The sequence below is a fragment of the Haemaphysalis longicornis genome, unplaced genomic scaffold (assembly GCF_048455015.1).
Source record: "Haemaphysalis longicornis isolate Haplotype H1 unplaced genomic scaffold, Haemaphysalis longicornis Haplotype H1 scaffold_10, whole genome shotgun sequence".
NCBI classification, from domain to species: domain Eukaryota; kingdom Metazoa; phylum Arthropoda; class Arachnida; order Ixodida; family Ixodidae; genus Haemaphysalis; species Haemaphysalis longicornis.
In genome coordinates this window covers 102,653,554-102,667,444 of record NW_027526204.1, presented here as the reverse complement: position 1 = coordinate 102,667,444, position 13,891 = coordinate 102,653,554, and the positions used below count along the sequence as shown (strand labels likewise).

General features: G+C 49.1%; 1 protein-coding gene across 1 annotated transcript in view; it reads left to right on the top strand.

The window, feature by feature from the left end:
- Positions 1 to 11,291, top strand: part of LOC144159991 (uncharacterized) — a 33,021-nt gene extending 21,730 nt beyond the window's left edge. Inside the window, exons 9-11 of the mRNA XM_077691617.1 lie at positions 6,542 to 6,686; positions 8,041 to 8,313; positions 11,138 to 11,291. Coding sequence (XP_077547743.1) covers positions 6,542 to 6,686; positions 8,041 to 8,313; positions 11,138 to 11,283 — 564 coding nt within the window. The 3' untranslated portion in view covers positions 11,284 to 11,291. The remainder of the gene's footprint in view (positions 1 to 6,541; positions 6,687 to 8,040; positions 8,314 to 11,137) is intronic.
- Positions 11,292 to 13,891: the final 2,600 nt, after the last annotated feature.

Here is a 13,891-nt window from a genome sequence, read left to right as displayed (position 1 = left end):
GAACGAGAAAGTGAAAGTGAAACTGTAAAGTGAAACTACCGAAGCTCGAGCTGCTCAAGTTCGACGGAAAGAGCGTTAGCTGGCAGGAGTTCTGGGAGCAGTTTGACCAAGTTATCAACGCCAACAGCGAACTCACGGTGTTGGATAAGTTTGGATACCTCAAGGCAGCAGTGACAGGAGACGCGGCGAGTGTCATCAAGGGCCTTCCTCCGACAGCACGATGTTACGAGGACGCCTTGGAGCTGCTCAAATCTCGTTTCGGCGACGAAGAGGGGCTTATACAGGCGCACATGCGGAAGCTCTTGAGCGTCCCGCCGGTGAGGAGCGCGGACGACGTGAGGGGCCTCCGTCGGTTATACGATACCCTCCTGTCTCACATCCGAGGCTTGGAAGCGCTTGGCCAAAACCAAAACACATTCGAGGCGCTTCTCTTCCCCGTGGTACAACGTTCCCTGCCGAAGGAAATACTACTCGACTTCAACAGAACAACTGCAAAAGAACAAGCGGCGGAAAGTTCGGTGCAGCAGACTCTACTGCACGAAGCAACCCTGGTTACAGAGGATGCACACGAAAAATCATCAGAGAAAAGTGCAACAAAAGGAGCGACGGTGTCGTCCCTTTCCCGACTGATTGCCTTTCTGCGCATCGAAGTAAATAGCCGCGAAGGTTTAGAAGTGCAGCCAAACGTGGATGCAAAACCGCACCTTCCCGGAGCTAAAAACGACCACAAGAATATTTACAAACAGCACAAAGGAGGCAATCCGAAGTCATCGGTGGCGACACTGCACCAAACAACGAAGACTGATGCCTGTTTCTTCTGCACAGAAAAGAGCCACGAGACTGCGGCTTGTTGCGCTGAAATCAAGCTGGAAGAAAAGAAGAAAAGGCTCATGGCAGGAAGACGATGCTTCCGCTGCACAAGACCCAACCACCGCTCAAATGTGTGCAGGAGTAACGTCAAATGTGCAAAGTGCTCGAAACGACATGCCAAAACGATGTGCGACCCAGAATTCACCGCACCAAAGGCGCCATTGAGCACCAGCAGCGTGACCACCGCTCCAGTGAATTTGGAGTCCAGAACGAACGAAGCCGCCAGACCGGTCGTCTTACTACAGACTGCAACTGTATATTGTGCAGGAGCGGACAATGCCACCTCACTTCGAGCTCTCTTCGATGGTGGAAGCCAACGCTCGTTCATCACAAAGAGAGCATCCAAAAAACTCGGGTGCAAAGTTGTGGGATACGAAGCACTAAAGGTCGGTGTGTTCGGCGGAAGTCAGTCCGAAAGAGACTTTAAGAGAGTGCTAGTTTCTGTCTCGGCACAGAACAAGAAAGATCACCATCTTGAAGTTTTGGAAACCGAAGTGATCTACGACCAGAAGGTTCCAATTTCAGAAGCCCACCTGCGAGATCTCATGGGATCAGAGGCTGTGGCTGACCGTACAGGTGACCAAGATCAAGGGGATATTGACCTCCTTATTGGCTCAGAACATTACTGGGATCTTGTGACCGGAAGATCTAAGGCTTTGGATGGAAAACTCCGAGCAGTTGAAACAGCTTTTGGATGATGCATACAGGGCCCAGTTGGAACGAGAGTCAGGGAAGCACAGTGCATGCAAACAATTGCACTGAAGGTGTCACTTGACGACACTGATGCCTCGAACTATTTAGAACGCTTTTGGACGTTGGAGTCGATAGGAGTAACGGACGATGTGGCCGGTTGTCCAGAACAACAACTACTTGATTCGTTTGACGAAAACATCAAGCAAGTTGGGAGTAGATATGAAGTTGCCCTTCCCTGGAAGGAAAACATCGAACTCAAAGACAACAGGGAAGTCGCGGAAAAACGCTTGGTGCAGCTAACGAACCGCCTCAAGAAAGACCCTGACCTGCTGCAAACTTACGATGACGTCATCCGACAGTACTGTACGGAGGGCGTGGCCGAGGCTGTGGTTGAAGGGGATGGGAGCAACGGACCGATATACTACATGCCACAACAACCGGTGATACGGGAGGCAAGTGACACAACGAGAGTCCGAGTGGTATTCGACGCGTCATCGCATGGAAACCACGCAAAGTCGCTCAACCAGAACCTTGAAAGTGGCCCAAACCTGACAACTGACCTCGTTGGACTACTGCTTAACTTTCGAAGGCACAGAATTGCCTTAGTGGCAGACATCGAAAAGGCATTTCTGCAAATCGGAATACCAGAAGAAGACCGAGACGCCTTGAGATTCCTTTGGTTCGAGACCGCACCAGAAACGACTGAATTGAAGCCGAAAGTGCAGGCGTGGCGAATGACGAGGGTCCCGTTCGGAACAACAGCAAGTCCCTTCCTACTTACAGCAACGCTAAAGAACCACCTCAGAAGCATGGAGGGAGAGTGTCCCGTCACTGCAAGAATTCTAGCGGACTGCTTGTACGTGGACGACCTCCTAACTGGAGCAGAAAATGGGGAAGAAGCCTTCAAGATTTACACGGAAGCTAATGCTATCTTCAATGCTGCCTCCATGAAACTGCACAAATGGTCAACGAACAGCAAGGAAGTGAGTGAACACATCAGCGACGGTCAAGAATCCATTCATCTAGGTTACCTCTCGGGTGTTCTCAAGGTGCTGGGATTAACATGGAACCCCATCAGCGACGAGCTCACATTCACGCCGACAACGAGCGCACCGCCCGATCCTGGAACAAGCACGAAAAGAACTGCTAAAAACTACAGCTCGACTGTATGATCCACTTGGATGGCTGACACCATTCACCGTTAGAGCCAAAGCCCTATTTCAGGAACTCTGGCAACGAAACGTGGAGTGGAACGAAGTGTTACCGCAGGACTTAGACACTAAGTGGGTGCAGTGGTGTTGTGAACTGAACGAACTGCAAAGAGTGCATGTACAACGCTGCTACCGTGCTGCCACGACTGGACTTCCGCAGAAAACGTTGCTACATGTGTTCGCCGATGCTAGCCCTGTGGCCTACGGGGCAGTGGCGTACATTTGTGTTACAGATGCGGAAGGCGATACTACGTCTAGTATCCTCATGGGCAAGTCGAAGATCGCACCTATCAAGCAGCTGACACTGCCGAGGCTGGAGCTGATGGCTTGTTTGTTGGCAGCTAGATTGGGCCGATACATAACGAACAACTTGAAGGAACGACCGCAGGAGACATACTTCTGGACAGACTCGACTGTGGCCCTGCACTGGGTGACAGGCGAACCGTCCCAATGGAAGCAGTTCGTGCAGAATCGAGTCACCGAGATACAACGCATCACGAACCCTGCGTTTTGGAAACACTGTCCTGGATCAGGAAATCCGACAGACTGCATGACCCGAGGGTTCAGCGGTCAGCAGCTTGTGGAAAGTTCCCTCTGGTGGAAAGGACCTGAGTGGATGGGGTTGCCCGAGAACTTCTGGCCGAATCACTCGCCACCCAGCAACACCTCGGCGGCAACAGATGAAAAAAGGGTTCCGGCAGTTCTCCAGGCTACAAGCTCCACGTCACAGACAGTGCTGGACATAACACGATACAGTGAAGCAGCGAGACTTCTCCGTGTAACAGCTTGGATTATGAGATACGTTCATAAGTTGCGCCATACCAGCAATGAATCTGGCTCGTTAACGACACGCGAACTGGACGAAGCCGAGAAATACTGGATAAGGCTAGCACAGCGTGAAGATCTGCAGCGAGAGACCGAATGCACACAAACGGGGGAACGTTTTCCCGCAGACTCACCACTCCGAGATATTCCCGTGTTCATGGACAATGACGGTGTGCTCCGAATCACGGGAAGACTCCAGCAAAGTAAGAAGCCGTACAACGAACAGCATCCCATCGCGTTAACAAGCGGCCACCGATTAGCGGAGCTGATCGCTCGCCGATGTCACCTTCAAGTGTTGCACGGAGAAGTGCGGGACACACTCATACAGCTGAGAGAGAAATTCTACGTGGTGCGTGCACGCCAGCTGGTGAAAAGAATAATTAAGGGGTGCATGACCTGTCAGAGGTTCAATGCTCGTCCAGCCACCGAGGTAATCGCACCGCTTCCGCGAGACCGAGTCACCGAGGCACAACCGTTTGAAGTCACGGGTGTCGACTTTGCGAGACCGCTTCTGGTCAAAGGAGAGAGCGCAATGCACAAGTCGTATGTTACATTGTTCACTTGTGCCGTAACCAGAGCTGTTCATCTTGAGCTCGTAAGAGACATGTCCACTGAATCGTTCTTGATGGCACTCAGGAGATTCATATCCAGGAGAGGAATCCCTCGAGTCATATACAGCGACAACGCCATGTCTTTTAAAAGAGCAAACAAAGAACTTTCGCAGCTCTGGAAGTCATTGCGCCATCCTGCAACACTTGACTTCATCTCAAACGCACGCATTGAATGGAAGTTCATAGTTGAGCGTGCTCCATGGTGGGGTGGGTTCTACGAACGCCTCGTTGGATCCACCAAGCTTGCACTGAAGAAAGTAATTGGCTCAAGATATTTGTCATTCGATGAGCTTGCAACCGTGCTTTCAGAAGTAGAGGCAGTACTGAACTCCAGACCATTAACTAACCTCTATGACGAGGCGGGGGAACCAGAACCACTATGTCCTTCCCTGTTCTTGACGGGCAAACGACTGACAACGCTACCAAGTGTGGGGATTAAGGATGACAATATTGACGACAGCCTGCACAAGCTTTGGACCCGTCGACAGCTGGCCATCAAAGCCTTCTGGCGTATATGGACCAAGGAATACTTGGCAGAGTTGCGAAATCTCCACAACGGAAAACGACGCCAAGGGAAAACCCTTGCTGTTGGGGACTTGGTTCTCCTCCGAGACTCGCAACTACCCCGGCAGCAATGGAGCCTTGCAAGAATCCAAAAGGTGTTCCCAGGACGAGATGGAAAGATCCGATCGTGCCTCCTGAGAATGCCCGGAGGATCAACGCTCAAGCGACCGATACAGCTAGTGTACCCATTGGAAATTACGTAGCAGTAAAAGAAAATGACTTCCGTCATTTTGGGGGGGAATGTGTGGAAAAACGAAACCGAAACCCGGGATGGTGGGAGGCCAGGACACTGCATCTCGTCACCTAACGTAAGAACAAAGAACCGCCTCGGAAGAACGCTACCAGCCCAGCTCCGCGGATTCAAAGATGGCGCGAACGGAAGCCTAACAAGAGGCACGGTTATTGTAGCTCCTTCCAACCGTTAAATAAATAAGTGTGTCTAAACGACGTCTCCTACCTTCAACGATTCCCACACTGTCGCAGATGTCACCGTATGAACCGATGCACGGGGCGACGAAGATCGTTGTCTCCCATGCAGACACGGTCGACTTGCCAACGACGTCGCAGGCACTCGATGTGGCTGACCTTGTACGTCATTCCTTCGGCGCCCATTGCAACAGCAAAAAACGGCCTCGACGTGGTGGCCACCTGTCAAAAAGAAGCCTTTCGCTTGCGATCTCCGAAAGAAAGGTTCATCACGGACTTTTGAAGCAAAGCTTTGCTCTTTTCGTGCAGCAGTTTTGCCGCGGATGCGCCAGTTCACCTTTTGACCGCAGGAACCCCTATGGCACACCCCTCGGTACGCATCGCGTTACTCGCCGGGCCCGCTTTCGGCGCTGCGCACAAGGCCCCGTTTGCAGTCGTTCCGCCCAACTGGCGGCGGCGGTAGCCGCGGCGCGGCCGCTCGGCTTATCGGCAGCCGACCAACCCCGGAGCCTCCCATGCATGCACCGCTGGGTCGACTCACGCTACGTGACTCGTCCTGCGCAGTGTTCGTTGTGAAAGAGGAACGTCGCGTTAGACGTGAATGAAAACCTTACACGGGACGGAACGACTTTTGGCCGTGGTCGGCAATACAGCTACACCAATTATCTTAACAAAGCGAAACCAAGATTCAATTAGGATAAGCCAAGATTTTGCTTCGCATATCCAAGGTTAGCTTAGCTAAGCCACAGCCATTTTTTTCTGCAATCGCATACAGAAAATGAAATAGGCACTATGCGCACTGAGCAAGCGAAACCTTCGTCTTCTACTGGATATCTGCCGCATGCGTTTTCGCGTATAGATACAATGCGACGCGAGGCGGTTTCCTTTTTTCCATGCTTATGGTTGTATACGCAACTGAGCGTACAGTGGCGTGAACTGTTGTAATTGATATTGTTCCATTGCAAGAAGTGGAGCAGGCGAAGTTGGGGCAAAGACAAACGGAGATTTATTTAGGCGAACTTGTGCCTCTAGAGAGAAATCCACCAAAAAGACGTGGTCTCACGCGCAGCGCCGATCAGCCAAATCAGCGTTTCAAAGCGCGAGCCGTTCCACCAACTCTTCTACACGCGCCACGTGGAGAAGCCTTTCGTCGTCGTCGTCTTCGTGGCTCCGTCTCATAGCAGACGTACTCGTGAATATATTATAAAAAATTTCAAGATAACAAAATATTTACGGCACCTCTTCAACTTTTTCATAACGAGGTTTGAGTATAAAGCTATTTTATTTCAACAGTTTGGGGGTGCCTTTTTAGGGGTTTTTCCTTTCTTCATTTCTTGACAGGTAGTCGACGTAGACACAAGAAAGAAGCTTGGTCCAGGAGAGTGTGGAGAGATATGCATAAAAGGTCCAACATGTTTCAAGGGCTACCTTGACAACCCCGACGCAACGGCGGAAATTTATGACTACGAGGGTTACCTCAAGTCAGGTCAGCAAGGCTCTACCTTCTCAAGCAGAGTCTTAGTTTTTTATCCCCAGCAATAAGTTGCGCTAATAATCTACGGCAACAGTATTAGAGTGATAAGGATAGATTCAGCTCAAGGGAAAACCACCTACAGTATGTGAAGTCTGCTGAGGGAAATGACTCGTGCGGAAAGTAATGCAGCTAGAAGAAGTGGTTTCTGTATACGTTGGTGTAAATAGGTTAGTGTAACCGAAAGTAACGTGTGCTTAAATTGTGAGGCAATCACCTGCCTTGTAGTGAATTAACTCTCAAGAAATCAAGCAAGATAGTAAAGCTGGTCAGGAGGGACTTCGACAGGCTAAAAGCTATTTTTCCGCACTTGCATTCGTGGCTTCACAAATTAAAAAAAAAGCCGCTAGAACAGTAAAAACACAAGTATGTTTTCATGGTCCGCTAGACTGACAGCCGATGAGGAAAAAAGACGAACGTCGGGTACAGAAGTAGTTTTCTTATAGAATCTCTAGTAGCATCTATTCAGAACAAGTTCCAAAGTGTCTTCCTACTCCACCTGTACAAAGAAGAGGTTAGGATTGTGTTTTTGTTGTGTTTTTACGGCTAGGTGTCTTTGCTACCCACGGGTAAGGAGATGAACTTGTGACTTGCGCACTAACATCACGAGCAACCGCACTGCGATTGCTGAGCTGCGTTTCAGACCTGAAAAAAAAAATTCCCGCGCCTTCCCGCGAGGGGAACACGAGTAAATGCAGAGCATTGGGGCCTCAGTACTGATTGAAGGCAGTGTTGCTTCCATCGCTTCTTCCGTGATACTGGAGTAGCAGACACGAGTAAACGTGGGCACGAGCGTCAACCAAGGAAGGAAGGAGCAACGCAGTGACTGAAACAGGAGCGACCGCTAGCCGCTATATTTGCAGCGCGCGCAGTAGAGGGAGAGTAGTACGGGGGGGAGAGCGCGCATGCGCAAGCAGCACGCGCCCTTCCACGCCCCACCGCGCTGCTATCACGCACCTGTTACGCCGAGACCGCGAAGGAGCGAACCGGCTGACTACGACGCATGCGCGCGCCAGCTGCTGTTGAGAGAGAGGAGGGAAGGAGAGGCGCACCTGTTGCGGACGCGAAACTGTTGACACCGTCCGATGCAGGAACAGGCGGGGCTAAGAAATGCTCTGCATTTAATAGAACAACCGATTGCTTATAAGTTGAAATGAAACCGCGCGGACTGCCTTCCTCTGTTGAAAGTTAAATGTGTGGGTGGGCTGTGCCGTCCACCGACAGGCTCCATGCACCCTAGATAATCATCGCAGCGCATGCAGACATCAGTCTCTGCACTGAAAACAGGCTCTGTTCGATGAATTTTCAGGTGACACCGGCTATTACACTGCACGCGGGGAGTTGTACGTCTTGGACAGGATGAAGGACTTTGTAAAGTGTATGGATCTCCAGGTGGCCCCTGCGGAACTTGAGGAGCTGCTCCAAGACCACGCGGACGTCGCGCAGGCTGCCGTAATTGGCGTGCCTCATAGCGCCTACGGAGAGGCACCCAGGGCCTTTATTGTGCTTAAGGCGAACGCAAGACCAAAAACCCCTAATGAAGAGCAGTCCAAACAGCAAGAATTCGTGAAATATACTGAAAGTGAGTCGATATATGCTAATCATTTCTTATAACTGCGGCCAAATATGGCGAATCAACAAGTGTTCATTTTCTCAGTTTCAAGCAGGGGAATCAGAGAGCGCATGTTGAGTAGTAAGGGTATGATTCAAAGAATAACCCTAGCCACTGAAAGGAGAATACTGCCGATAGCTTCAGACAGCACACCAGCTATTTGCTTATGGGACAGAAAGGTCCCCGAGGTAACCCTGAACCAATATTTCTGCTTGATTTCGTGGTTGGAGCTAAATCTTGTCGCATTCAAGAAATTCGGGCTCGGAACCATTTCTCTGAAGTTAACACAATGGCTTACATTGGCGTCAAATAGCTTGGAAGCAGGGGTGAACGTTATTATTTATTTTAAAATACCCTAGTGAACGTTGTAGCTAGGACACCTATTGTCACTTGCTTACGCAGAAGGAACGCCTGTACGCGTCTCCGCCTTTCATTTCCTGTGGGGTCAAATGAAACTTTGCGCCATTTATTGCACAAATTAACATAATTCTACCCGCTTTTTATACCCTCTTAACGACCTCGGCCGGCTTATCTTGTCGTGGAGAGGTGCCGCTTATGAGCAGCAATCGTGTGAAGCTAGTGTGAACCTGTGAAGAAAATCAATTTTTTTGAACCAGAAGGAAAATTTTTATTACGTGAGTTATTTAATTACGGAAATTCTCCGTACTATAAATGAAATACTTAATGTTTTTGTTGAAATATAAATGAAAGCATTGTAAATATAAATACTTATAAATGAAATACTTATTGTTCTGGCACTGAGTGCGGCTGACCTTCTACGTCGTTTCTTTGGCACTCAATGCGACAGCGAAAACAGGCTAAACGTGGTGGCCACCTGTCAAAAAGGAAGCCTTTCGCTTGCGATGACCGAAAGAATGGAGCATTACGGACTTTTGAAACAAAGCTTTACTCCTTGACGCTAATATCTGACAATAATTTACAATATGTTGCCTAAGTGTGAAGATGGCAGACACTGCGAAATAGATGGGATCTTCCTTTGTTGCTATTTATCCCAACTTGAAGCCAAAACCACCATGCCGGCCTTCCGATAACAAGTAAAAAGGGAAGGTGGAGAGGGTTCTGACGTCGTTCCGGGGGCCGTATCATACCCCTCCGAAGGCCGCAGGCGGCCCGCAGTACGTAGGTCGACAACCCCTGCCATAAGGCTTAGTATGGCATTAAAAAACACTTCCCTGCCACCAATTTACAGAAAGATGGCAGCGGTGACCAGAAGTTCTTGATTTTTCTTTCAAAAAAGCCTATTTTTGCTCTTTTAGGTTAGCTGTTATTCATGAACTGTCGATGATTTTTATCTGGTGGAAGTAGGTTTTTGGTGTTAAACGTGCGCCGATGCGACGTGTAACTCTGCGGGATACGAATTGTGAAAAGGCCTACGAGCTGCCGTCACAAAGGGCGTCCACAAACCTTAGACACATGAGAGTGCGCTAAATTCTTATAGTGTGGGGCGTTTCCTGCTTAAATTCATTTGAAAAGCGTGGGCCTGAGAACTCTCGCCGCAGTCTCCTTCTATTTTCATATTTTTTTCTCTTTTGAAAGTTGGGGGTTATATTACAAAAGCAATGCAACTATATTGCAAACATATCACAAATGCAAAAATATAGACAAGCATGGCCAATTGTGGTCCCACTTTGTTTTCGCAACTTAGTACACTGAGTGAGTGCACTGACAGAGTTCACTGCCTTCAATCCTGAAGGGTTTTTGGTAATCTTATTGGCCGCTCTCGGAAACATATATCCTTCACATATGTTCCAGCTGAGTCCTTTCCACGTGCTTCAAGTTTACTTGGGACAATTTATTTCATTGCGTAGTAGCCCTGTACGCATTTTGACAGTGCACTTTCTCGGCTGTCTTCTTAACTACACTTCAGGTGTACCTGGGCCAAATTTTTTCTCGAGTGTCACTCTTGTGAACGACACGCCATAGGGCCGCATGTCCTGTGAAACCGTCTTTCCTAACCTGCGGAAGAGTGACCTAGAAGTGACCGAGACGTCATCTCAGATAATAGCTGCCGTTTCAGATGCGCAGCAGCTTATGGTCACGCCTGTTCCCTCCGCCGTTGTGCGGCAGCCATCATGCGGCGTCCACTCCCCCTCCTCTCCTCTCCTTGTCTCCTCTCCGGTAATCCTCCTCTCCTCTCCGAAGCTCCTCTCCTCTCCGGGATTGCGCAACGAATGGCAACACCTGCGGCTCCGCACGCAATAATGCGAAGCAGCTGCGTGACGGTAGCCCCTGAATACTCCGCTGGGGGCGCCACTGTAGCCTAATGGCTGCTTCGCATACTACTCAGGGTTCCCCTACGAGAAGATGGTGAAATTTTTATTTTAAGATGTCGAACGACATTCAGAGTGATTATTTTTGAGGTTTGTACGGCAGTAGCACATGTTTATTCTTCCTCCCATTTGCAACAACAATGATCCTCTAAATTAAAAATGTTCTGAAGGGAAGGCATATTTTGCATCTCGAAGCGGGGTTGGTGCTTTCGTGGTACTAATATACAGACGGAAGGAAGTCGGTCGTCCGTTTATGTTTTGTTTACTAGAAGCAAACCAATTTTTGCTCTTTCAGAGACAACCTGAACTGCGTACGACTGAGTGAATATTTCTGCCATGTTGTCCACATGATTTCATGCACAAACATTGAACGTTCGACAATCTGAAGTTCGTACGAAGAAGTGATTATTCCAGCATGTTGCCCCACAAATTCTATGCACAATCATTTAACTTTCGTCGAATGTTGATGTCGCTAAACAAACTTGTTCTTGTTTCCTTGGCAGATCTCGTGGCGGTGCACAAGCAGCTTCATGGTGGTGTAGAGTTCGTAGACGTCATCCCGCAAACACCGACCGGAAAACCCAACCGCCGAGAACTGAAGGAGGCATTCCTTGCTAAAGGAGGAACAGCAGCTCCGACGCCCGAATAGCACAACGTCAAGGCATATAGTACCCGAAACGCTATGGCCGCCATCTTTACAAGGCTGAAAGAAGCAAAGGAACACCTATGTGTGCGCTTGTGTTGTGAAAAAATTGTACGGCAAAAGTGAATCCTACGAACTTGGGAATGCGAGCATCGACACACTCCATCTAACTATTTTTCGCACATACGTAGTACAAGATAACTTTGATGCTTCTGTGAAGAATTAGCACTTCTCTACGAGCGTCCTATAATAAAAAAGACTGTCTAGCTGAGCTCAATTCTTGTTTTAGCAAGTGCTTTGTCAGGTTGCGTCAAGTAACCTTGCCAAAACTGTTGAAATCTATGCACTGAAATATAAATTTTATGCTGCGGGGAACCCCGCACTCCTAAAACGTCATCGTCATCATCAACCCGCTTAGGTCCCCTCCAGGACAAAGGCCTCTCCTATTTCTGTCCAGCGCCACACGAGTCCATTCTTTACTCCGAAATTCCCTTTTGTCGTCCCTCCACCCAGCTATTGGCCTTCCCCAACTTCTAGTCCCGTCCCTCGTTATTTAGTCTTTTACCCTGGTGGTCCCCCCGTTGTCATTTTGTGTCACTAGATGGCCCGCCGAAGTCCATATCTTTTTCTTTATTTCGACTACGACAATCTACTCATCCGCCGCGGTGGCTCAGTGGCTAAGGCGTTGCGCTGCTGAGCACGAGGTCGCGGGTTCGATTCCCGGCCGCGGCGGCCGCTTTTCTGATGGAGGCGAGAAGCAAAAACGCCCGTGTGTACGAGATTTCGGCGCACATTAAAGATCCCCAGGTGGTCAAAATTAATCCGGAGCCCTCCACTACGGCGCGCCTCATCGCCTGCGTTGCGTCGGCGCGTTAAACCCCACAATCAATCAATCAATCAACGACAATCTACTCCAGTTCTTCCATGATTTAGGACGCTCGTTTCTTGTCCCTAAGTGTTTCTCCTGTCATCTTCCTTTCCATGGGCCGGTGAGCCAACTCAAGTGTGATCCTATGATCACTGCGGCAAATCTTGCATAGGGCCTACATGTTCTGCACAATGGATTAGTTGTCACTTAAAATATATTTCCTTTTTTTCTTTACCGTTTGGGGTTTCATGTCCATTTCCTATTCTTTCTTTTGCAGAACAACGTGTTCGTTAGCCTCAGGCTGTTAGAGCGAAAGCTCTACTACGCTACATCTTTCAGAGTAATTTATCGCGTCGCAATGACCTTCAGACGCCGGCGCGCACCCTGTGTCTTTCTTTCAGCCCAAGCTGCGGTATGTTATCGCTTCGCTTGCTACGAGCTTTGCCGCTGCGGTGTAATGCAGCTAGGCGAGGCTGAAATGGCTTCTTCATGTTTGCCCTATCCCCGCGCGGCGGCTGGGCCGTCTGTGCGTGCAGTTCAGGGCGAGCGCACCACCTTACTAGGCAAGGTTTCAATGACGGATATCTGAAAACACTAGGCTGACTTAGGTTACAGCACGACCGGCTTTATAGATGGCGACCTGCCGATGCGCGCCCGTTCAGCGTGCCGAATTTTTTATTGTTTGTTTAGTTGTCTGGCACTGCATTTATTCATCATTTCTCTGCTCTGAAAGCGTTTGTTCGGCGTTTTGGCTTTGTTATTTCTTCCTTTTCTGGGACCCTTGTGATCAATGCTTGCCTATTCACACTACGGAAAGGGCAAATCATCTTTGGGCTGATTGGTGGGCTCAAATAAGAGTTTCTAGCAAGAAATTGTTACATGTCTAGGCTGATGACAACCTGCACATGGTAGGCGCCATATTGTTCCAAGCGTTAGTACACGTACATTCGCAAGAAAAAAAACCCTAGATATATTTAGCACGTATTGTTCTATAGCATAGAACACAGAAAAAAAGGAAGATGAAGGAGTTTGCGCGCAGTATTATATAGTGCATCAAAAAAAGGGAAGAAAAACACTCCCTGCTCAGTCAATTTTCATTAGCTCACGACGCGTAGAACGAGTAAAACCAACCAAAAAAATCTAGTGTGCGCCAGAAATTTCTCGCGCAGTCTTGGTTGGCCTTCACCGTTGCAGGCAGCATTGCAGCAGCATGAATAGTGATACTTAAAAAAGTAGCTGCAGCGATTCTGCACCGCGTTTGTGCGGTTATAGACGACTTAGGCAGCAGGCTCAGCAACAAACCTAGCGAAAAGAAACGCGCTCGCGAAAGAATACGCAGAAAGGTCATTAAATATTTCTCATCGTACTTTCAGTGAACATAACCTAGGTGATTGTATTTGTTGCGTACAGATGAGCAAGTCCGGAACGGTAAAGGCATTTTATTTACACCAGGCACGCCCACTCGGACTCCCCGGGGGGAGCGGGTGAGGATGAATCGAGCTGCCGGTGCACCAGGTTCCGATCACTTCTGTGCGGGGGCAGTGGTTCAAAAAGATATCCCGAAAATAACTGTGGTTCTCACCGCAAGCATTGACGGCGACGGCTCCCATACCCAAGTTGGTCAATTGTTGGTCTTGTAAGCCACCCCCACGGAGCTCCTACAAACGTGACGCCCGAGTTATGATAAAAAACACCGAAGCCGCCGTTGATCAGTGCTCCGTTCGCTGCACCAACATTATGTTTAGC